The sequence below is a fragment of the Cebus imitator genome, unplaced genomic scaffold (assembly GCF_001604975.1).
Source record: "Cebus imitator isolate Cc_AM_T3 unplaced genomic scaffold, Cebus_imitator-1.0 Scaffold87, whole genome shotgun sequence".
NCBI lineage: Eukaryota > Metazoa > Chordata > Mammalia > Primates > Cebidae > Cebus > Cebus imitator.
The window spans coordinates 390,514-415,098 of record NW_016107402.1 but is presented as its reverse complement, the minus strand read 5'-3'; the positions used below and the strand labels follow the sequence as shown (position 1 = coordinate 415,098).

The 24,585-nt window shown below is 56.0% G+C and overlaps 1 protein-coding gene across 3 annotated transcripts in view; it reads right to left on the bottom strand.

Annotated features, from left to right (window-relative positions):
* Positions 1-5,206: 5,206 nt before the first annotated feature.
* The window catches only part of EPHA8 (EPH receptor A8), a 38,979-nt gene continuing 19,600 nt past the window's right edge, over positions 5,207-24,585 (bottom strand). For 2 of the 3 annotated variants that reach the window (XM_017534489.2, XM_017534490.2), the window contains exons 4-17: positions 22,457-22,612; positions 19,900-20,235; positions 15,503-15,627; positions 15,267-15,429; positions 13,413-13,506; positions 12,579-12,646; positions 11,273-11,437; positions 10,905-11,090; positions 10,553-10,614; positions 9,719-9,928; positions 8,084-8,233; positions 7,801-7,991; positions 7,364-7,540; positions 5,207-7,198 (exon numbers count right to left, since the gene is read on the bottom strand). In XM_017534489.2, the coding sequence (XP_017389978.1) occupies positions 7,084-7,198; positions 7,364-7,540; positions 7,801-7,991; positions 8,084-8,233; positions 9,719-9,928; positions 10,553-10,614; positions 10,905-11,090; positions 11,273-11,437; positions 12,579-12,646; positions 13,413-13,506; positions 15,267-15,429; positions 15,503-15,627; positions 19,900-20,235; positions 22,457-22,612 (2,198 nt within the window). In that variant the 3' untranslated portion in view covers positions 5,207-7,083. The remainder of the gene's footprint in view (positions 7,199-7,363; positions 7,541-7,800; positions 7,992-8,083; positions 8,234-9,718; positions 9,929-10,552; positions 10,615-10,904; positions 11,091-11,272; positions 11,438-12,578; positions 12,647-13,412; positions 13,507-15,266; positions 15,430-15,502; positions 15,628-19,899; positions 20,236-22,456; positions 22,613-24,585) is intronic. The other variant, XM_037740639.1, reaches the window with a different exon arrangement.

Genomic DNA, 24,585 nt, shown 5'->3' with positions numbered 1-24,585 from the left:
TGGCATGTGCCTATAGTCCCGGCTACTTGAGAGGCTGAGGGGGAAAGATTGATTGGGCTTGGGAGGTCCATTCAGACTGCAGTGAGTTGAGATCATGCCACGCTGGGTGACAGAGACCTTGTCTCTAAATAAAGAAAAGAAGGATGCTAGTGAGGGGGAGGATGGTTGGAGATTGGAGAGGCTGGCAGTACAGATGACAGCGGGATTGGAGGCTGGAGGAGGATTCTCAATGTTATTATAAACTTTATAGGAAGCTTTTGCAGGACTGTAGTCCAGAATGTAGCAAGATTTGGTTTATGCTTTTAAAAGATCCCTTTGGCTGCTTGTGGAGAACTGATTATGCGGGCCAGAAAGGAAGTGGAGAGGATATTGATGAGGCTTCTCGGTCGCTGAGAGAAGAGGAGGTGGCAGCAGGGCCAGGGGCAGGTGAAGATGGTTAAGCTCGGTGTACATTTGGGGGAGAGAGCTGACCAGATCTTCTGGTCTGTTGCAGCACAACAAGCCCCTGCCACCGGGGTCCAGGACCCTGGACAGCGCCAGCCCTCGCCACAGCCCAAAAGGGCCGGTTCTTCGAACCTCCCCATCCCACCATCTCCCCACTTCTCCACCCTCATTTATGAGACCCCAAGTTTCCTGAGGGCAGTCTGCAGAACTCCTCCCTCCCTTGTAGGTGTTTAAAAATCATTTATTTTTAAGAGAAGTTTTAGGTTCACTGCAAAATTTACCAGGAAGTACAGAGACTTTTCATATACCCCTGCCCCATTTGTGCCTTTTAAACACTCTTATTTAAAACTACAGGCCATTTTGGCTGGACACAGTGGCTTATACCTGTAATCCCAGCACTTTGGGAGGCCAAGGTGGGCGGATCACGAGGTCAGGAGTTTGAGACCAGTCTTGCCAACATAGTGAAACCCCATCTCTACTAAAACAAACAAACAAACAAAAAAATTAGCTGGGTGTGGTGGTGGGCACCTGTAATCCCAGCCACTCGGGAGGCTGAGGCAGGAGAATTGCTTGAACCCAGGAGGCGAAGGTTGCAGTGAGCTGAGATCATACCACTGCACTCCAGCCCAGGCGACAGTGAGAGACTCTGTCTCAAAAATAAAAATAAAAATAAAATTATAGGCCATTTCAACCTATGAGATAATTGGGAAATAAAGTAACAGAGACACATTAAAATTAAATGGATATTAACATTTTGCCATATTTGCTTCAGAGTCCTCTATTTTTACAAAAGAACTACCAATGAAAGACAGATACAGTTGTGCTGGCCTGGTGTTTACCCACTTTGTGCATATTTTTGTGCTGTCATTACCCAGCTATGCATTCAAAACCTGTGTTTTCAATTCTTACACATAGTTTTTAAAGTTTATATAAATGGTGTAAACCTGTGGAGATTCCTTTGCCATTTATTTTTTCACTCCATGCTGTTTGGAGACTTATCCCTATTGATGGATGCTGATCCAGTTTGTTCATTTGAACTGTGGTCGATTATTTTATTGTACTTTTAAAGTAGTTTATTTTTCTGTCTTCCTGCTGAGAGGCAGTTAGCTTCCTCTCTGCCTTTCTATTACATACTAAGGTGCAATAAATATCCGTGGACATGTATGCTTCTGCATATGAGGGTGCTTCTCTGGGATATGGTGGGAAACACTGCTGGTGTCCCACTCGGATGCCTTTTGCTTGTAGGTGTTCCCACCCCCCAGCTGTGAGTATTGATGCTAAGGGCTCAGAGCTGCTCCCTTCTTAGGAACTTCCTTACCCACACTTGCACCCCTTCCCCATCCTCCCCATGGGGTGGTCAGTGCTGGGGACTGAGTGACATGGGGGTAAAAAATAATGGCTCCCAGCTGGGCACGGTGGCTCACGCCTGTAATCCCAGCACTTTGGGAGGCCGAGGCAGGTGGATCACCTGAGGTCAGGAGTTCAAGACCAACCTGGCTAACATGGTGAAACCCCGTTTCTACTAAAAATGCAAAAAATTAGCTGGGCATGGTGGCGCGCTCCTGTAGCACCTGTAATCCCAGCTACTTGGGAGGCTGAAGCAGGAGCACTGCTTGAACCCGGGAGACGGAGGTTGCAGTGAGCCAGGATTGTGCCACTGCACCCCACCTTGGGCAACAAGAGCAAAAGTCCTTCTCAAAAAAAAGAAAAAATATATATATATTTATTTATATATACATATATATATTGGCTCCCTTGTCTTGAGGTAGACCAACTCGGTGCTCTCACTCATGCCCCAGAGCTCCCATGAGATCAGATTGAAGCTAATCTCCAACCGAGAACATATCACTGCCTAGCGCTTCCGCCCTATCTGCCATCCCATCTCCCTTTCACCTAAGAGCTCTGCCTCAATAAATCACTGCACAAGAATCCCTGACTCAGGCCCCGATTAGGAAACTTAAGAGGCATACATTAGTGGCAGAGTTGGCTGGATCACAGATTTGCTCATCTTCAAGTTTATCAAGCATTTTCAAATTGCTCTGCAAAGTAGCTATGCAAATTTAAATTTCCACCAGCAGTTTATAAACATTGGTATTTCCCCCATATCATCATCGATACTCACGTGACACACTCATTTTGCCAATCAGATTGGTGTAATGAGTCATCTCATTATTGTTTCAATTTGCATTTCCAGGTTTGCTAGTGATGTTGAGACTCTTTTATATCATGTTTGGCCTTTCAGATTTCTTCCTCTGGTATTTGTTTACATCTTTTGTCCATTTTCCTATCGCTCTGGAATGTTTTGGTAGATTGACTCTCTGGAACTTTTTATTTTTTTAATTTAATTAAATTTATTTATTTATTTTGAGATGGAGTCTTGCTCTTGTCGCCCAGGCTGGAGTGCAATGGCATAATCTCGGCTTACCGCAACCTCCGCGTCCCAGGTTCAAGTGATTCTCCTGACAGCTTCCCGAGTAGCTGGGATTACAGGCATCCATCACCACGCCCAGCTAATTTTTGTATTTTTAGTAGAGACGGGTTTTGCCATTTTGGCCGGGCTGGTTTCAAACTCCTGACCTCGTGATCCACCTGCCTCGGCCTCCCAAAGTGCTGGGATTACAGGCATGAGCCACAATGCCTGGCCTGGAGTTTTTTTAACAAATTCTTTTGGAAACGAATTGTCCCTTGGTTATATGGGTTGCCTTCTCCCAGCCAGTGGCTTTAACAAATCTATTCCTCATTTGTCACACAGAAGTTCTTGATTGTAATACGATTTATCATTAAAAAAGTCATTTATGCTTTTGTGTTTTGTTTAGTTTCTACTCTAAGATCATAAAGTTACTTTCCTCTGTTTTCTTTTGAAATGTTTTATAGTGTGCTTTTCACATTTAGGACTTTAACCAACCTGGAACTTATTTTGTGAGTGGTGTGAGCAGGGATTCAATGTTATATTTTCCAATAGGGGCACACTTGTCCAACATCATCTGTTAGCTAGACCATTTTACCCTTTGCCGTGTTTCACACTCTCCTATATATTTGGATCTGTCCCTAAGCATTATTCTCTGCTCTATTATCTGTTGATCTATTCCTGGGATCAAATCACACTATTTTAATTATTAGAGCTTCATAGTACCTATTGACATCAGCTAGGGTGAGGTTCCCTTTCTCTTCCTCTTCGTTTTTCAAAACTGTCTTGGCTATTCTGGGTTCTTTGTTATTCCATGTTCATTTGGGGATGACTCTGTCAAGTTGCTGGGAGAACCCCATTGCAATTTTTATTGGAAATAAAATGTATAGGTTAAACTGGAAGGGCAGAGCCAGCATTGTGGAAGTGAGGCTTCCCATCCATGAACACGGTTTGTTTCTGCTCTGGCTGTGTTCTTCCTCTCCTCTGCATTCCATGCCTTGCACAAAGGGCTGCCTCGGAAATCAGCCTGGAAACCCTTCTCATTCTTCAGTTCTCACCTGAAATGCTTCCTCCTCCAGTAAGTCCTCCATGACAGACCTGCCTGTCGCGGCTCTCTCTGACTCTCAGGAACCCTTTGGTGTGCTTCATTTTTTGGACACTTAGCATGTTGGATCTAACTGAGGGAGCCCCTTTTGGGCAGTCTGTAGCTCCCCCCCATTTCTGAGCTTCTGAGGACAAGGGCTGCATCTCATTGTCTTTGTACCCTCAGTAGCACCCAGCATAGAGCATGTGTTGATTAGGATCAGATGATTGGATCCTATCATCCAATAGGATGTTAGGAAACAACTGTTTCCTATGAGTTGATTCCTCATAGGAAACAACTGTTTTTGTGGGGAGAGGGCCTGGAGCTTAGTTTGGAGTGTCAGGGGAAACATAGTTGGCTTGAAATCAGGCAAATTTAGCTCTATGTGGTGGCTCTGCCATGTGGGACATTGGCCGCTCCAAGCAAGCTTTTGCCCAAGTGGCAGATAATACTCTCAATCTCACAGGGCTGTTGTGATTTTGAGTGGGACAATTCAGGAAATGCAGGGTAGGTATTTTCTGCCTGTTCCCACTTCCCCGTTTGAGGACAGTTTAGGAGTGAAGGCCTTCTCTGAGCTGGAGATCATGTACCCCTCATCGCTAAGACCCTGGGGCAGCTTCCCCAAATGTCTGAGCCATTGGTGCAAAGGGATGCTGTCAGCATCTGCTCTGCCTCTGTTTGTCTCCTGCCCAGAACCCCGGCTGCTGTTCCCCCTCCCCATGAGCAAAGAGAGTCCTCAGCTCCCTGTCCCACTATGGAAGAAGCTCGTACCCTGTTTTCCCTGTTCTACCTCCCCGCACCCAGCTCTCCCAGTGGCCCCCCTTGGTCCTGAGGAAGTTGTTCCCAGGAATGTCCCTTCCCTGTGTACTCCTCTTCTGGGGCTGGGGATCTTTCTCCCCCAAGAGAACTCAAGGGCAATGCCAACTGGGAGGGACTGGACTCTAGGGTTAAGTGCCACATGCGCCTCTTGGAGGAGAGAATTTGGAGCCTCTGGGGTGTTTCCTAGCTGAGCCTGGGCTTTGGGGAGCGAAAAATCTAGGTTCTGATCCATCCCCCTGTCTGTCCTTGGCTTCAGGCAGGTTGGTTGAACCAGGACTCAGCTTCCCCGTATGTACAATGCATGCACTAATCCTGCCTCCCCAGACAGATGAGAAAACCGGAGGGAAGAAACATGAATGGATGCAAACAGTAGGTACTCAGTATGAGGTTGGTCCTTCCCCAGTAGGAGAAGTCAAGGTTGTAGAGATGGAGAAAAACTGGGGGACACAGGCAAAGATGAGGCAGAATTTATTCTCATTGTGGGTTAGGTCGAGTCAGGATGGAGACCACAGAGAGGCCGATCCCTGGGACCCTGAGAGGGACTCCACGCTGGAGGCAGGGGCCACACTTTTGTAAGTGCCAGGCCCACACTGCCCCCATGACTGTGAGGATCCAGAGCCCAGAAACCGGGTAAGAGTGGGGTGGGGTGGGGTGGGGGTGGGGAGGAAGACAGGATCCCCCCCCAGATCGTGTTCTGACCATGTTTCCGACTTCCATAGGAAGGAAGAACAGCTCGGCTATATAGTAATATAATATATAGAGGTGTAGCGAGCTGGCCACGGCACCTGGACGGGGCTGAGGCTCCCCGAATTATTGCAGGAGGGAGAGGGGGCTCAGTGCTGGTGTCCCCGCAGGATAGCTGTGCTGGCTATGGGGAGGGGGGGCAGGGCTGGGGAGCTGGGCTCGCCCCTCCCTCTGGGGCTGGCAGGGGGCACACAGTGGGGTTCCTGCTACCCTGCCTGCTAAACGGCCCCTGGGATGGGGCTTTCTCACCCTGGTGCTTTTTATGTGCTTTGAAGACCATTTTTGCATTGTCAGGAGTGAGGAAAAAATATTCTGACATGGTAGAAAAGAGATATTTACATACCCTGGTGGGCCGTAAGGGGAGGTCAGTGTGAGGGGAGGGGCTTCCAGGGCACCTCCACCCCCAGCACCCATGTGGAATGGTGCATGGGGACAAGAGCCTTGGTGGGAGGTGGAGCCCCAACTCTGACACTTGGTTGCTGTGTGACCTGGGACAGGGCATCCCCCCCTCTCTCCAGGCCTCGATCTCCCCACATGCTACAGGAAGGGGTGGACTGGGGGCTGAGAAGCTACGATCCTCTAGTCCCTGATCCTAGGCCTGGGGACAAGGGGCAGGTGTCAGGGCTGGGAAGTGAAAGGTCCGAGAAAGGACTTCGAATGAGGAGACCTGGGCCGTGGAGGAAAGGCATCAGAGGCTAGAGGGGGCTGCTGAGTTCCTGACCCTGGCCAGGCAGCCAAGCCCAGCTGCGGCCCTCTTGTGTGTTCTGCCGTGATGCGTCCATGAAGGCAGCCCATGGGACTGGCTGGGGACCCTGTTTTCCTGTTGAAGCAGTGGTGGGAGCTGAGTGGAGGCTGCAGGTGGCCTCCTCAGCTGGAGGGAGGAACCAGACCTGAGATACAGCCAGGGTGGGCTCACCCGGGCGGAGACAAGGGTGGGCCTGGTGCTGGTGCAGTTCAGAAGGGGCTCCTGGCTCCAGCCTCCAGGTATGAGGGGATGTAGGGATGAGCCTCTCCCCCGTTCCTGTGGGTGCTGGACCTGGCGGTGTCACACTGAGTTCCCTGCTCACAGACTTGTGACACACCTCCTCATTCATGACACATCATCCACCGTCACCCACATGTGCCTGCAGCCTTCACAGAGAAGCACACGCTCCTAACATGCACATGTCCATGTGGAGACTCGAGGCAGACACACATGATGACACATTGTTCCCATGGGCCCCTATGACCTTGTGAGAACACCACACACACACACACACACACACACACACACACACACACACACGCACGCAGGCCAGTGATGTCCCTGTTGGTCTCTGTGGCATGGGGGCCCCAGGCTCTGGAAAAGAGAAGGCACCTGCCCTGGGGGACAGGTGTCCTGGCCAGGCTGGCCACCAAAGACCCCTTTCCAGGCGCCTGACCCCTGATAACTCCAGGTCCTGCGGCAGAGCCTTCAGCCCCGCTAGCTCCCAAGAGGAGGGCAGAGGCCTGGGGCCGACCTGCCTGCTGCCAGCCCTGCACATCCTCTGCCGCTGGCATGACCTGGGGCGGGCTTGGTGGCTGCCTGGGCCCTGCCGGCTGCATGTCAGAGGTGCCGGCGGGGCCCCTGGGTGCTGGTCAGCTGGGCCCGCATCGTCTGAATGCTGCCCAGGATCTTCTTCTGGTGGCCCATGAGGGTGATGCCCAGGGCACGCACGTCCCTGTGAAGGAAGGGTGCTGCTGGCCAGCTGGGCCTGGGACACCAGGAGCTGCGCATGCAACCAGGGCTATGACTGTCCCTGCAGCCTCCCTGGCAGCCCTGCCTCTGGCTCCCCAACCCTGCACCCACCCACCCGCATGGGCCCCCAGCCCCACCCATCACTCACTGGGCGTTCATGCGTAGCACCATGCCCAGAGAGGAGTAGCCGCCCGCAGCAAAGTGGTCTCGGTACCGGCCCATGCGGATGGAGTCCAGCCAGTCCCCCACGGTGAGGCCTCCACCACCACCACCACTGCCACCTCGGAGGTCAAAGCAGCTCCGGGCAAGGGCAGGGGGTGGGCACCTGAGGCACAGGGGCCTGTGGTAAGTGGCCTGCTGGGTCTGCAGTCACCCTCAGCCTCCATATTGGCTCAGCAGTGGGCAGAGGGTTCGGGAGGCTGGACCCCTGGAAGAAGCAGGCTGAGGAAGGGACCAGGCAGGGCAGGGGTTGGGGACCCAGGCTGGGTCTGCTCCAGGGGTCAGGGATGAACTGTCCCTGAGACGGGCCTGCGGCGATGCTGGGAGGCAGCCAGGCCTCAACGGAGCTGGGTGGGCGCCAGGCACCTGCTGACAGTGGCGGTGGCTCTGAGGCTCTCGGGGCTGCGGATCAGCGCGTCGAGGACACTGACGATCTGGGAGAAGCGAGGCCGCTGCGCCCGGTCCTTGTGCCAGCAGTCAAGCATGAGCTGGTGCAGGGCCCGGGGACAGCCCATGGGCGCAGGCAGGCGGTACCCCTCCTCTACAGAGCTGATGACCTGCAGGGGATGCGGCGCTGGGCTCAGCTGTTCCTCCCCCAACCCTGAGACCCCACCGTCTGAGGCCATTCCCACTGGGGCCCCGCACTCACGTCCCGGTTGGTCATGTTCCAATAGGGCCGCTCCCCGTAGGCCAGCACCTCCCACATGACCACGCCGAAGCTCCACACGTCGCTGGCTGAGGAGAAGGTGCGGAAGGCAATGGCCTCTGGGGCCGTCCAGCGGATGGGGATCTTCCCGCCCTGCGATGGACACACAAGGGTCCAGGGGCTGCCCAGGCCTGGCAGGGAGTCCCCCGAGCCCTCCAAGTCAGAGAGCAGAAGCCCGGGGTCCCATTTCCCAGTCCAGAGGGGCAACACAGCCCCTACCTTCCCAGAGCGCCTGTCCTGAGGGAGGGTCCTTGAGAGCCGCTGCGAAGAGGGAGGAAGAAGCGAGGGCGCCGGACACAGCAGGTGCTCTGCCAGCACCAGTCACATGCCGAGGGGCCTCAGGGACACGGCCTCGTCACTTTCTAACTCTTCCTCTTCCTTCTCTTCCCCCACTTCCTTCTCCTTTCTCCTCCCTGCCTTTCTTTTCTTCCTCCCTTCTTTCCCTCCTTCCTTCTGCCCTTCTTTCCTCCCTTCCCTTCTTCCTCCCTTTCTTCCTTTCCTCCCTCCTTCCTTCCTTCTCTCCTTCCTTTCTTCCTTTCTCCCTCCCTCTCTCCCTCCCTTCCTCCCCCACTTCCTCCCTCCTTCTTCCCCTTCCCTCCTTCCTTCCCTGTCCCTCATTTCCTCCTTCCTTCCCTTTTCCTTCCTTCCTTCCTCCTTCCCTTCCTCCTCTCTCCCTTTCTTCCTCCTTCCTTCCTTTTTCCCTCCTTCCTTCCCTCCCTTTTTCCCTCTGTCTTTCCTTCCCTTCCTTCCTTCCCTCCCTTCCTCTCCCCTCTCCTCCCCTCCCCTCTTATTTCCTCCTTTCCTCTTTCCCTCCCCCTCCCTCCCTCCCTTCCTCTCCCCTTTCCCTCCCTCCTTCCATCCTTCCCTAGCTCTATCCTTCCTTCTCTCCTATCTACTTCCCTCCTTCCTTCTTCCCTCCCTCTCTCCTCCCTTCCTTCTTCCCGCCCTCCTTCCCTCCTTCCCTTCCTTCCTTCCTGCCTTCCTTCCTCCCTGCCTCCTTTCTTCCCTCCCTCTCTGCACTCAATCCCTCACTCCCTTCCTTCCTTCTTTCATTGTCACAGGACCTTCCTCTATTCAAAACCTTACTCAGAGGCTATGGGACAGAGGCTAAGGGAGGGGTCCTGTTGGAGCTGGGGTGGAAATTGCCCCACTGCGCACTCAGCTCCTGCCTTTAAGGCTGCTCCTAAGGCACCTCTAGAGAAGCCCAAATCTCCACAGAACACATTTGAAAACAGCTGGTGTTCAGGCAAACTCTAGAGACAGATGTGGAGTCTGGCTGCGATTCAGGTAGATTCCCACCCTCCTGAAGTCTCCTGGTGAGCGAGTAAGTGGCCGTGGGGACCAGCCCTGGGGTCTCCCTGGTCCTCTCAGTGACAAAGAAAAGGCAGGAAAGGCTGTTCCCATTTCCCAGGAAAAGGAACTGGCGTGAAGAGGAGAAACGGGGTGTGCCCCAGGTTGGGGGCCACCCGGAAACCGCCAACTTCATTCAACTATGTGCAGAAGAGCTGTCGGGCCCTGGGTGCCCCTGGCACCCCTCCCTGCCCCTCCATCTAGCGGGAAAGAGTGTGGGCTACGCACCGTGGTGGTGTAGGCAGCATCGGGGTCGTCCTCCAGCACCCGTGAGAGCCCGAAGTCTGACACCTTGCAGACCAGGTTGCTGTCCACCAGGACGTTGCGGGCGGCCAGGTCTCGGTGGACATAGCCCAGGTCTGAGAGGTAATGCATGCCGGCACCCACGCCTCTGAGCATGCCCAGCAGCTGCATGATGCTGAACTGCCCGTCGTGGGTCTGCAGGGGGACATGGCTTGGGTTTCAGGAAGGCCCAGCGAGGCGCCTGGTCCGTGAACAGGAACCCCTCCCATCTGCATGATGCTCTCGAGTTGAGACGCGAGTTGCACTTTACCAAGAGCTTCACTGCTTCTGAAGCACCTTGCAGTTAAGGGTAAGTCTCACGGTCTCATTTACCCTCACAGTGACCCTGCCAGGTAGGTGGGGCTGCAATGACTGCTTAACCATTTTGCGGAACGAGAGATGGAGGCCCAGAGAGGTTAAGCTCTGTGCCTAAGGGCACCCAGCAAAGAAACAGCAGGGTAGGAGCTGGGAATCCAGCTGTCTCCCCCACAGCCAGCATGCCCTCCAACTGGGTGGGGCCTGGATTCCCACAGGAGCACCCCCTCAGCTTGTGTGCAGGGCAGCAGGACCCCGTGGAACAAAGGGACTTTCATGAGATTGGGGCGGAAAGGCAGTTTGATTGGCCGATCTTAAAGACCTCCTCCCTACACCTGCCTCCGGTCCCCCAGGCCTGCTGTGATGTCCAAGCCAGGGAGAGGGGCTAGAGGGCTTCGCACTATCTCCCAGCACCCAAACTGGACCCCCTCCCCAAGCCATGCAAGAGGTGGGGGCGGGACGCACCCTCAGAAAGGCATCCAGAGAACCGTTCTCCATGTACTCCGTCACGATCATCGCCAGGCGGCCTGGGGCAGGCGGTGGGGAGAGGGTGGCTCTTGGTTTGGGGCTCAGGGTTGCTGACCAGAGACCCCAGGAGCATACCGCCATCCCAGGGCCCGTGCTGGCACTGGAAGCCCCAGGGTGCCTCGGGTTTCCACTGGGGTCTCAGGCTCTGGGCACCCCGAGTCATTTGGGGACCTGAGCCAACAGGACAGGGTCAGGCGGGGCAGAGCAGGATGGATGAGGGGACAGACGCAGAGGCCTGTCCAGGCAGGAGGGGCACTGCAGGGTGAGGCTGTCCCTGCCTGGCACCTACCTCGGGTGACGACACCCTCGAGGCGGATGATGTTGGGGTGGTCGAATTGCCCCATGATGGATGCCTCGCTCAGGAAGTCCTGCCGCTGTCTCTCGGTGTAGCCGGCTTTGAGGGCCTTAATTGCCACGGGCACATCCCGCTGCCCTGGCACCCGCAGCCTCCCATAGCAGACTTCCCCTGACTCTCCTGCAGACCCCCGAGAGGGGCAGGCGGGGGAGGTCAGTGGGACCCTCAGACTCCACCAGCCTCCCAGGCTCTTGTACCCCCTGGGCCTGCCAGGCCCCTGGGTCACACTCTTCCTCTGCCCTGGGTAACCCCACCACCACCTTGCCCGTGCTGTCTCTGCCCTCACAACCCCCAAGACTTACCGGAGCCGATGATTTTCTCGATGTGGATCCTGGAGGCCTCGATCTCCCGGGTGAAACTGCGGCCCGCCCGGCCTGGCTCCTCGTAGGTGTGGGGTTCCGCATAGAACTGGGGCTCTGGGAGCTTTCCCAGGGGGTGGTGCAGGGGCAGGAAGACAGGTGGGGGTGCTGAGGGGTGGGAGAAGAGCCTTCAGTGGGGTCCAGGAGGGATTTCTCCCTGCCGGCATTCCCCGGGCCTGGGATGGGTCTGAGGTAGGGGGAGGGGTCTGAGGTGGGGGGAGGGGTGTCTCTGGCAATCTCTGGATGTGGCAGCAAACAGCATGCACCCCATGAGTGCTTCCCAAGTGGAAGTGGGGTCTCCATGGAGTCGCTCTGGAGTTTCTATGGGGCTGTGGAGTCTCCAGTGAGTTCTGGGCATATCTGTCCTTTTCTGGGGTCACTGTTACAGTCCTTGAGATCTTTCTAAATTGTTCTGGGGTAGGGGTGTAGCTAAAATAAGTTTTTGCCACAAGGGTCAACTTTGATTCATTGAAAATAGTTTCTGGCCGGACACAGTGGCTCACGCCTAGAATCCCAGCATTTTGGGAGGCCGAGGCGGGCAGATCACTTGAGGTCAGAAGTTGGAGACCAGCCTGGCCAACATGGTGAAACCCCATCTGTACTGAAAATACAAAAATCAGCTGGGCATGGAGGCGCATGCCTGTAGTCCCAGCTACTGGGGAGGCTGAGGCAGAAGAATCTCTTGAACTCTGGAGGCAGAGGTTGCAGTGAGCTGATACTGAGCCACTGCACTCCAGCCTGGGTGACAGAGTGAGACTCCATCTCAGGAAAAATAAATAAATAAATTTTAAAAAATAGTTAAGGAGGAATCTCAGGCTGCACCTGGGCCTGGTGTGAATCAGCAACATGCTTGAAGCTGCTGTCTACCATGGGCACAGGAGTGGGGCATGGAGGGAGGTGGCCCCAGATGTGCCTTGTTTCCTGGGATCTCTACAGGATCCTGAAAATCCCTCCATAGTAGGGGCTCTTGTCCGAGAGTATATGAACCTTTCCGCCAAAATCATATACAGATGTGCGCCCTTCCTCGGAGAGAGGGTCTCTAGCAACCTGAATGGAGTCTGAGAGTCCCAGACGGGTGAGCGGCACTGCCCTCTGGGGCACCAGGTCTCTGTGACATCCTGGAGTCTGTGTCTGGGGCTCTGGTCTCTTCAATGGGCACCTTCCTCCTTCCCACCTGCGACACCCCAGTCTCACACTGGGTCCCCCTGCGACCCTCCCTCTGCCCCAGGCCTCTGGGCCCTGCACTCACCCTGTCCATTCTGATAGTGCATCTTCTCCTCGTCTGAGTCCTGGAAGGCCTTGCTGTAGCCACAGTGCCTGCGGAGGAGGGCACCGCCCTGCCTGAGGTCAGGCCATCCCTAGCCCAGGACCTGACCCCAACCAGGGGACAAGTCATGGCATCTCTTTTCATGCCCCTTCTCCTGACAAGTCAGTTCCTGCTCCTTACAAAGTCTGCAGGGGAGAGTCCTTGAGCTCAGGCTCTCCACTCAGCTAAGCTGTGACAGCTATGATGGTCACAAGCACGGTGGGATCCTCAAAATGTTCTCAAGTCCACCTGATCCTCTTGGCAAAGTCTACGATGCTGCTAGCCCCGTGTTATGTGAAAGCACCCTGGGTGGGGGCGTTGGGAGATGAGGCTTCTGCAACCAACTCTACTGGGAGACCTTGGCGAGCCCCTCCCTTTCTCTCCATCTGTTAATGATCCTTACAATTCTCAGTGTCTGGGATCGGAAGCCCACAGACTATCCCGCCTCCACCTCCCTCCGGAATGGAGTGGAGAGGAGAAGGTAACTGAGAGTATGAGCTTTAGTTTGACAGACCGAGGCTCATGTCCCAGCTCCGGCAACTATCAGCTGTGTGATTTGGCAAGAAGCCTAACCTCTCTGATCCCCAATTTACTCACCTGCAAAGTGAGGTCAGAATCTCTACATCACTGGCATGTCATTGGGTTAAATGAGATGATGTGTTTGTAAGTGAGCCAGCCCCAGACACATGGGGACCACCGGCTCGGTGGGGCCGGGAGCAGGCGGGAGGCACGGTGCTTGAGAGGAGGGGCTGGGGGCGGCTGGGCCAGACCACCCACCTCTTCTTGCAGATGAGCAGGAGCAGAAGCACCACCAGGCCCGTGATAAGCGTCAGGCAGATCCAGACAATGGTCCTGGTGTCATAGCGGGGCCCTGCAGGGAAAGCCAAGGTCAGGGGACCAGACTCTCAGCCCCGACCTTGGGCCCAGGGCTCTGGCAGCCTGTGGAGCCTCCCTGGCTGGGACCCTGGGGCCAGTGGGGAGGCAGCACAGAGTCAGTCAGGGTGTAGGCCAGCTCCTCCTCTGCTCCCACCCCACCCTCTGCTAAGCTTCCTCTTCAAGCCCTTGAGACCTGGCTGCCGGCTTCCTAATGCTGGTGCTGCTGCTTCCTGGGACTGTGGGACAGGGGGAGAGTCGCATGTCTTCTGAGCCGATAAACCTCTGTCCTTCCTGCTACCCTGACAGTGATTTACCCCTCGTCCCTTCCAGGGAGACCCCAGCACTATCTTCAGTTTTCAGATGGAAAGCTGAGGCTCAGAGAACTCGAGGAATTGACTCGAGGCCACACAGTACATAGGACGGAGGGCTCAGGATTCCCATCCGGGTGGTCTCGAGGGGGTGCCAGGCCTATGAGCACCAGAGGCACTCAGATGCCAGGGAGCCAGACGCCCAGGGAGTGCCAGGTGGGCGGTCACGAGCTCTGCCCTAGCTCCCCCTCGCGGCAGTTGCTCAGATGGGAGACCTGACTCGGGCTGGAGATTGGCGCAGGAGGAGAGTGAAAGGGACAGCCTCAAAGTCAGAGGGTCCCAAATGTGGCAGTGCCTGGGGATCACCGAGGGCGTGTGAAAACTCAAATGGCTGGGCCCCACCGCAGGGTTTCTGAAGGGCTGGGGTAAGGATTGGGAATTCGAATTTTTGTTAAGTGCCCAGGTGAGGCTGATGCTGCTTGTCCCAGACCCTGACACTGATCTCAGTACCAGCCCGTGTGTGTGTGTGTGTGTGTGTGTGTGTGTGTGTGTGTGCGCGCGCATGTGAGAAGGGGGGCTATCACCAGCTCTGCCACCTTAGGCAAGCAACCATCCTTCTCTGAGCCTGTTTTTCACCTGTGAAAATGCCGACAGAGGCCAGGTGCAGTGGTTCATGCCTATAATCCCAGCACGTTGGGAGGCCAAGGCAGGCAGATCACCTGAGGTCAGGAGTTCAAGACCAGCCTGGTCAACATGGTGAAACCCCATTTCTATTAAATACACAAAAATCAGGCCAGGCGCAGTGGCTCATGCCTGTAATCCCAGCACTTTGGGAGGCTGAGGCGAGTGGATCACAAGGTCAGGAGAGTGGATCACAAGGTCAGGAGTTCGAGACCAGCCTGGCCAAGATGGTGAAACCCCATCTCTACTAAAAATACAAAAATTAGCCAGCCACAGTGGCAGGTGCCTGTAATCCCAGCTACTCAGGAGGCTGAGTCAGGAGAATCGCTTGAACCCAGGAGGCAGAGGTTGCAGTGAGCAGAGATCATGCCACTACACTCCAGCCTGGGCAACGGAGCAAGACTCTATCTAAAAAAAAAAATTAGTCAGGTGTGGTGTTTTGAACCTGTAATCTCAGCTACTCTGGAGGCTGAGGCAGAAGGAATCCCTTGAACCCGGGAGGCAGAAGCTACAGTGAGCCAAGATCACACCACTGCACTCCAGCCAGAGTGGCAGAGTGAAACTCCATCTCAAAGAAAAAAAAAGAAAGAAAGAAAGAAAAAGAAAAAACTCCAACGGCACTACTTGGCAGGGCAAGGAAACAGAAGCCCTGCATTGGCACCAGCTCAGCCCGCACTAGCTTTCTCCTCGGCCACCTCCCCCTCCACCCCGGAGTCCTGGTGCCTGGGCTGCTCTGCGCCCACACCCTCCCACTCCCTGCACTCACGGGGTTTCCCGGTCTCCACCTCCATGGCCTGGCTGAAGCGGCCGCAGCCCGCCGAGGTGCGAGCTCGGACCTGGAACACGTAGCGCGTGCCCGGCTTCAGGCCGGAGACGGTGGCTCTGGTGGTGACGGCCTTGAGGGTGGAGTAGCTCTGCATCTCCTTGTCCTGCCACGGGACGCTGGTCAGTGGGCCCTGCCCCGCCGGCCCAGCCCCTCCCGCCGCGTCCTGCCCTCGGTACCTTCTCGTAGTACTTGATCTCATACTCCAGGATGATGCCGTTGGGCTGCTCGGGCTCCTGCCACAGCAGCGAGACGCTGGTCTGCCCCGCCCGCTCCTGCCGGATCACCACCACCTGGGACGGGGCTGGGGCGGCCGAACCCGTCAGAAGCGCCAACGGGAGACAAGGGGTGGCCTCTCTCCCACCCCTGCCCAGGCTCCACCCTGGGATCCTGGTTCCAGCCCTGCTCAGCTTCCACACGGCCCTGCCCCAGCCCCAAGACAGCCAGCATCCTCCAGTTCTCCCCAACAAATCGCTGGTGGCCACTTGGGGTCAGTCCCCTGGGGTCGGTGTGGCCTGGCTTGGTCTGGGGTGCTGGGGATGGCTTGGCCAAGAAGAGGTCTGAGCCTCCTTCCCCAGCCCAGGACCCAATGTGGACCAGCTGCCTGAGAGAGCTTGAGGAAGGCGGAAAGGTCAGGAGAAATAAGTGTGGGAAGAATGGAGGAACTGGCCCCTCACTGCCTGGGTTTGGGGGGCGTAGCTGGGACAACTCTGGATGCTGAGGGAAGGGGATGAGCTGTGCTCCAAGTATTCTCCCAGTCACACTTGGTCGCTCACCCACCCCACCCACTTCTGACGGAGTCACCCACGCCTTTCTTCATGCAGCCCTCTCTCCTGGCTCAGGTGCCAGCCCGGAGGGGAGTGTGCTGGGAGGCGTCAGACACAGCCAAAGCCAAACAGAGGGAACTGCCCTGTCCCCCCTGCCCCTCCAGCCCTCAGGCCTCCTCCTCCCCTCTGCTCACCCTGAGTTCTGACTCTCTGCCCCACGTGACTAAGTCTCCCATCATGTCTGGGCATCCCCAGCACAACTGGATCTCCCTGAGGGCAGGGACTGCACACACTAGGTGCCCAATAAATGCTGCTGAGTCTGGCATGAGAAATTAAGCAGCAGCTCCAGAGTTGAACTGGAAGGGTGTGGTCCGGAGAAAACCCGTCAGTCTGGGAGCCAGGCGTGGGTTCGGGACTCGGCCCCCTCCCTTGCTAGCTGGGACCCTGGGTAAGTCACTTGCTGTCTGTGGACACCAGATCCCCTTTTATTAAGTGAAGCTAGTAAGCACTACCTGCCAGGGGGAGGGAAGGATGCGATGGGGCCACTGTTTGCAAGGGACACACACGTTGTGTCTCTTAAAAACCAAGGCAGGAGGTGCTGTGGGATGGGGGCGGACAGAGTGAGACCAGGGCTCAGAGCGGGAGGTGAATGGGCTTTGCGTCCAGAAGGGCTCCAGGGAGGAGTTGGTTATAGAGGAGAGGCGATGGTAAGGGAGAAGGGCTGAGGCGCAGGCAGGAGCGGGTGGTCTTTGAGCACAGTCCTCATTTTCTCAGAGCTGTCACTTGATCCTCTAGGCTCCTGAGGGCCTATCATATGCTGGACACCGGACTAGGAGCCAGGAACACTGCAGTGCCCAAGGCAGCCCTCGAGGAGCTTCTGTCCCAGGGAAGAAGACAGGGAGTCCAATAAACAGGAGAATGGGGCTTTTCTGATGCTGGGAAAGGCAGGAAGAGGGTGTTGTGATGGAGAAGGGCTCCGCAGGGCCTGGAAGGCACTGGGCTGTTTCAGTGGGGGTGGTTGGGGGAGCTTCCAGGACACAGGAGCCAGGCATGGGAATGTCAGGGGAAGAGCGAGTCATTCCGAAGAAGCCAGGCCACCGCCTAGCAGCAGGGAAGGACCCACCGTGTTCGAGAAGGAGCACCAGAGGCCAGCGTGGCGAGAAGAGAGTGAGCCAGGGAGAGAGGTGCTCTGGAGAGCTGGGCAGTGGCGAAGCCATGTGGGTCCACACTGGGTCTGAGAGTGTCTTAATTGCATGTCACACCACCTGGGCTGTGAAGGGCTTTGAGGATATCTTGATCTCACATATTTTCATTAAAAAAGTTTTTGGGTGCTGAGCACAGTGGCTCATGCCTGTAATCCCAGGACTTTGGGAGGCTGAGGCAGGAGGGTCACTTGAGCCCAGAAATTTCAGATCAGCCTGGGCAATATAGGGAGACCCCATTTCTACAAAAATGAAAAAATCAGCTGGGCATGGGGGTGTGTGCCTTAGGTCAGCTACTTGGGGGGCTGAGGTGGGAGGATCACTTGGACTCTGGAGGTCAAGACTGCAGCAAGCCGTGATTGTGCCACTGCACTCCAGCATGGGTGACAGAGTGAGACATCAACTCAAAAAAAAAAGGTTTTTTTGTAGAGATGGGTCTTGCCATGTTGCCTAAGCTGGTCTCAAACTCCTGGCCTCAAGCGATCCTCCTGCCTTGGCCTCCCAAAATGCTGGGATTATAGGCGTGAGACAGAGCGCCAGGCCCTCACTTCTATCTGTAAAGCTCACTCAGGAGTGCTTGGAGACCATCTCATGGGGGTTAGGCAACAGGGGCTCCCAGGTGCATGGATGTGACATGCACGAGCATCAAGAATGACAGCTTGGGTTTGGGAGCACCATGTCCTAGGGTGGGGCAAGGGCAGGTGTGGCAGCGTTGTTTGTTTTTCGCACGTCAGCATGGAGACAGGAGTGGGCAGCTGGGTCCCAGGGGAGAGGTCTGCGCTGGTGACGCGAGTTGGGGGTTGTCAGCACTAAGGTGGAATTCAAAGTTGTGACCCCTGATATAGCCCCCCAGAAAGGATGGACCTGGGTACACAGGACATTCCCAGGGACCCATGACCTTTAGAGTCCATTTAGAGGAGGTGAGGCTACAAAGATGGAGAGGAACAGGCCACGCAGGTCCATGGGAAGTGGGGTGGGCTGGGACACAGAAGCAAGAGAAAAGTGTTCCCAGGAGGAGGAAATGAAAGGGCGGGAGGCTCTCATGGATGTGGCCACATGAGGGTGCTGATTTCTGGGGAGAGGCAAGGAAAGACACGGAGAAGGCCCACAGCAGAGAGAAAGTAGATCTGCCAGGCTCGGGCAGAGAGGTTCTTATAGGAAGAGAAACGGTCTGGTGGCCGGAAGGGAAGATCTAGGGAGGGGTTTAGTTTGCTCTTCATCCTGCCAGGGCCCTCAGGTGGCTAGAGACTGGTGGGCCAGGGCTGGGCTCTACCACGGGGCACGTAGGTCACTCTCTGTGTTGCCAGCACCTGGTGCCTTGCTTGGCATTTAGTGGGTGCTCTATGAGGGCTGTGGAATGAGGGAATCTTCTGAAGGGATGAACGGCTGGCAGCTGGGAACGGTGTGCCCAGAATTAAGAGTTGGGGCAACCTGCTCCTCTTGGGAATGACACAGACCTGGGTTTGAGCCCTGCCCCTGCCACTTCCTATGTCAGGTGGCTCTGGGTGGCTCTCCAGACCTCAGTTTTTTTTTTGTTTTGTTTTGTTTTGTTTTGTTTTGTTTTTTCTTTTTTGAGATGGAGTCTCTCTCTGTCACCAGGCTGGAGTGCAGTGGTGCGATCTTGGTTCACTGTAACCTCCACCTCCCGGGTTCAAGCGATTCTCCTACTTCAGCCTCCCGAGTAGCTGGGACTACAGGTGCCTGCCACCACACCCAGCTAATTTTTATATTTTTAGTAGAGANAGTAGAGACAGGATTTCACCATGTTGGCCAGGACGGTCTCGATCTCTTGACCTCGTGATCCGCCAGCCTCAGCCTCCCAAAGTGCTGGGATTACAGGCGTGAGCCACCGTGCCTGGCCTCAGACCTGTCTCTTCCTCTGTAACATGGTAGGGCTGGTGTCTGTGGGACCAGGGCTGCATGGTTTGGGGAGGAGATGGTGGGTGGGGGCCGAGGATCCTGGGCACAGGTGAGGGTGGCTGCTAACAGGATGGGCTCTTGGGTCAGGCTGTTACTTGACAGGCAGGATCCTCCAGAGTTTGGGAAGAAAGAGGTTCCAGGGGGTGAATTCAGCCCACCAACTGGCCAGAAACAGAGAGAGAAATGACTGTGGTCCAAGCCAGTGCAGCCAAGTCTATCCCAGGGGCAGCTGTAGCAGCTGTTCTGGAAAATGATCATCAGAGTGATTTTGTTTTTTAATGACATTTATTGAGCATTTACCACGGGCCAGGTGCTGGGCTAAGCAATTTCATTCCTCTCATTTAAGCCTCCTGAGAGGACCTCAGGCAGGTACTATTATTCCCATTGCACCAGGGAGGAAACAGAGGCACAGAGAGGGAAAGTTCTGGAACCCAGGCTTACGACGGCCACACCAGCCTGCCTCTGAGCTTTTGGGATTTCTCTTACTTATAGAACGTGTTCCACTTTTCTAAGGGCCTGAAGAGCCTCCAGCTCTGGGTCCTGGTGAGGAGGAGGGCAGGGCCAGAGAGACAGGCACTTGCCTAAAGTTCCACAGCACGTCCCTGGCAGAGCTCTGATCCCTGGATGGGCCTGGGGCAGGGAAAGCTGGGGGACCGGGAAGCTGTGGGATGGAGCTTCTCCGCCTACCTGCCTGGTTCGTGGTGATGTTGACCACGGCGGCCCGGCGGGGCTCAGGGCTCAGGTCGGACACGCCATTGACGGCCTCGATCCAGAAGGAGTAGTTCATGTGGGCCAGCAGGTTGGCCACCAGCAGGCTGGCCTGCACCAGGCTTGTCTGCTGGGGCACAAAGCGGGTGCCGCTCCCGCACGCCTCGCAGCGGCTGAGTGCCCAGGGGCAGCGGCGGCACACGGCGTTGTAGGTGATGTCACTGCGGCCACCTGGGTCCAGGGGAGGGGCCCACTCCAGAGTCACTGATGTCCCATTCACACTGGAGATGAGGTTCACGGGTGCCGAGGGTGGCCCTGAGGGCAGAGGATGACAGATGGGGCAGAGGCTGTTTATTTGGGCTGTCCCGTCTTCCTATCATCAGACCTGGGGAAGGGAAGGTCTCCCCATCATATTTAGGGCTCCTTAAGGATAAGGTCATATCTATTCCATCCTCTGGAGCCTCCCCGAGGGCAGAGGTTATGCCTCTGCCATCAGACTGGGACCACAGTGTCAGGGTCTGGGCACAGAACCCTGGGACCCTGTCCTACCAGCCCATGAGGACCACCGTAATCCCAGGGTCTGGGTGTCCTAGTGCTCACCTGGAGCCAGAGAGACTGCACAGTCCCAGGGGCACCCACAGCACCCACCCCATGTGTAAGCAACCCAGGTATTTGCAGCCACATCCATTCCTTGACCCCTTGGTGCCAGATCTGATGTAAAATGCCACTGAGCACGCACGGTGGAACTAAGTGGAGGCCTCCGGAAGCCCACCATGTATCCCCATGGCTGTGTGCGCCGAGCAACCCCTCCCCCACCCCCCGGCATGGGAGCCTCTGTCCCAGCAACACAGACTTTGGAGAGAGAGGGGTGACCCCTTGGTTGAGTAGACCATGATGTGGGGCTGGTGGCCAGGGGTCTGGGATGGAGATTTGAGCCAGGAGGGCATGGGGGTCTGTGGGGACTCCTGGCCTCAAAATTCCAGCTCTCGGAATCCTAGGCAGAGAATCTTAGATTTTCAGAAAATAGAATTGTAAGATCTTGGAACAGAATCGTACAGTCTGAAGAGAAGAGAGCTTTAACATTTGAAGGGTACAGAATACTAAAGGCTTAGTCTTTATGATCTTAAGCTTTCCGGAACCTAAAGTGAGCTATGGGGTTGGAAAGAAACCAGGGTTCAGCTAGCTTCACACCGAGTGTCCATGACCTGGAGCTGGACTCGCCTTGCCTGAGGAGCCCACGCTGGTACCACGTCACATCCGGCCACCTTTTCTGCCCCAACAGGTCCCACATGGGGAACATGCTCAGATCTGGGTGGGGCAGTGGAGGAGGGTGGGCACGTGCGTGTCTGTGCAGAAGCATGTAGGCATGGTGTATCTGGGCCCTCACCTGCCATGTGCAGCGAGGCTGGGGCTAGGTGGTGATGGATGCATGGGAGTGGGAGGTGGGGGCGAGGCTTGGGCAGATTCAGAGCAAAATCAGGACAGTCTGAAGTGCCTTTTGCCCCACCATATGAGCCCAGGGTTGTTAACTGGCTGGGCTGAGCGGGCTGTGGTCTCTGCCCAGGCCTGGGATGGGAGTGTGAGTGGCCCATCGGGACAGATGAGAGGAGAGAACCCAGGCACTGCATCAGCAAAAGGTAGGACAGTCATGCAGCCCTGCAGTCACGAGCGCAGAATCCCTCCCCTACCTTCAGGTACATAGGGCACGTGCACGCGCGGCCGCACCCTCTCCAGGCACACGCATCCCTGCAGGGCCAGGTGTGCACACGGGCACACACATGTGCTAAGCTCACAAGACACCCTCGTTCAAGCTTTACAAGGACTTCTGAGTCCCCTTCAGGTACCCAGATGTACACACACACCCACACACACACACCCCTCCTCCTAAGAATCCTTAATATATGTGACGAATCCTTTATATACGTGAGCTCAAGTACACATCGCACATTTACACGAAGGCATCCAAACATGATACAGGCATCGTCTGTAAGAGCAGCTGCCCACACAGACACACGAAGCCACACACTCACTGCAGGGGTCCCATGGCACACACAGAATCAGACATGCCAACTCCATGTGCACACACACCATACACACTGAAGGCAGTTCCCAGTATTCAGCAGTTCCAGCAAGTTCATCAAAGATGATGGTGACGGAGGGGTGGCTGCTCTAACCCCCACCCTCTCTGCACAAGTGAGCACCCTAACCTGCCCACCTGGTGAAGACATTGGCATCACCGCTAGATCAGATGATGATGAAAACTGCCCACTATGGAGAGGGATGTGAGGCCAGCTCCATTCTGCCCTCCAGGGCAGGTGACACATGACAGAGACCATGAGCCCAGAGAGGTCTAGATCTTACCATGGAGGGGTTGGAGTCACCCCCCCGACCCAAGACTGACTTCAGGTGGCTCTGCTGGCCCATCTACCCCTGCCCCACCAGCAGAAAACTGGCTCTCTGAGTCCTGCAGGACAAAGCACAGGGGCCCGGCCCAGTCTTGGGCTCAAGGGTGCTGCCATCTGGGAGTGGTACTTACGGGTGCAGGCTGAGGACGGTGGGTCCAGGGCTGCGCGGTAGTAGCTGAGGTCACAGTGGCAGGCTTGGGCGGCTGGGGCTGCAGAGTGGCTGTGGGGAGGACAGCGGGCGCATAGCTGGTCCCCAGGGGCTGACTTGTAGAAGCCCAGCTCGCAGGCTGTGGAGGAGAAGCGGCTGCACGTGAGCCAGCGGGAACACCCTGGCAGGCCTTGGGGACAGCTCACACTGTGGCCCTCAGCTTCCTGGGTGGTCCCCTGGAGGGACAGAGGTGCATATCTTTAGCTGCCCGGTGCCGCCCTCATTTGCAGGTGGCAGAACTGAAGTGTACAGGGGGACTGCATCTCATAGCATTGCATAGCGGGTCTAGGTTGAGCTGAACTTAAGGCCCTGACATGGGAGTCCCAGCCTCAAAGTCAGCCCCACCCCCGAGCTTCTCCAAATTTCCTGCCCTCCTCCAAGTGATCCCTCCACCCAGGCCCTGTCTCCAGCTTTAGGGGTGGAGATGCTGTCTTTCTTCTGCCCTTCATGGGACACTGGTCCTTAGGCAGGACACCAGCCTAGGGGACAGGGCCCTGGGGCTGAGGATCAAATGCCCAGGAGTGACTTGGGTGGGATTAGGAAGCAGGCCAGGGATGGGGATGCTAGGAAGGCAACTGGAAAGGGGGCCCAGGTGGTAAGACCCTGGCTTCCCAAACACGGGCAGACACGGAGCCACCTCCATAAAAGCACAGATTCCTGGCCCCACCTCAGACAGCTGGGTTAGAAGAGCCAGGGCCAGTACCTTGGGATCTGTTTTACAAGCTCCCTGAGGGAGGCGGACTATCCAAGAAGTGCAGGCTCCTCCCCTCCTGGGCCCACGCTGTCACTGTCACTGTCACTGTGGCTGAGACTGCCCCTCTCCAGCCTCTGCCACATCCTATCTCGCCTGTCACCCACAGCAGCCTTCAGACTCAGCCTTCAGCTCTGCCTCCCCACCCCAGCTGCCTGCGTGATCGTGCCTTCAGTCAACCACTGCTCATGAGTGGGACTCCAGACCAGGGCTGTTTGGGCCTCGGAGGGCTGCGAACCAGAGCCTCTGGCTCATAGCTGTGATCACCACTAGGAGAGAGGGAGAGAATAAGGGGCTAAGGTGGTGGAAGGGTAAATGGTGGGAGGAGCTACTTCCCGGAAGAGGGGATATTTGAGTTATGGCCTGAAGAATAAGAATGGGTCGGCCAGGCATGGTGGCTCACACATGTAATCCCAGCACTTTGGGAGACCGAGGCGGTCGGATCACGAGGTCAAGAGATAGAGACCATCCTGGCCAACATGGTGAAACCCCGTCTCTACTAAAAAATACAAAAATTAGCTGGGCGTGGTGGTGCACGCCTGCAGTTCCAGCTACTCGGGAGGCTGAGGCAGGAGAATTGCTTGAACCTGGGAGGCAGAGGTTGCAGTGAGCCGAGATCGCACCACTGCACTCCAGCCTGGTGCCTGGCGACAGAGCAAAAGAAAAAAAAACAGGTCAACTGTGCAGGGAGGGGAATATCCTAGGTTAAGGGAATCTCTCAAACGCACATCTCACTCAGTCACTGCCTGTTTCACGCCTCACAGGCTCCCCAGGGCTTAGACAATGCAACCTGGCATTCAAATCCCTCCCTGCCCAATCAAAACCCACTGGCAGCCTCCTTTAGTGCTGCCCCTCACCCCCATCCTTAGGCCAAAGTAAAGCACCGCCCGATGACCACGCCCAGCAGGCTGATTCCTGCCTCGGGGCCTTTGCACATGCTGCACCCTCTTCCTGGGATGCCTTTTCTCCTTTGTCCACCTAAGGAACTCCTTTTTTAAGGTTCATTTTGACTGTCCCTTCTGGACCTCGAGACACACACACACACACACACACACACACACACACACACAGAGAAACGGCCATTCCCCGCCAGGCTTCTGCAGCCCCTGCTTGGCCTTACCACCTGCAACGCTATGGCTGTACTGGCTTATCTGTGTCTGATTCTCCTTCCAGACTGGCAGGCCCTTGTAAGCAGATCCTGTGAACAGAGTAGGGCTGCCTTCCTCATCTCAACGTCCCAGAACCTGTCCAGTGCCGGCCTTGGCAAATGCTGTTAAACCCCAGGCAGCAGTTTTCCAGTT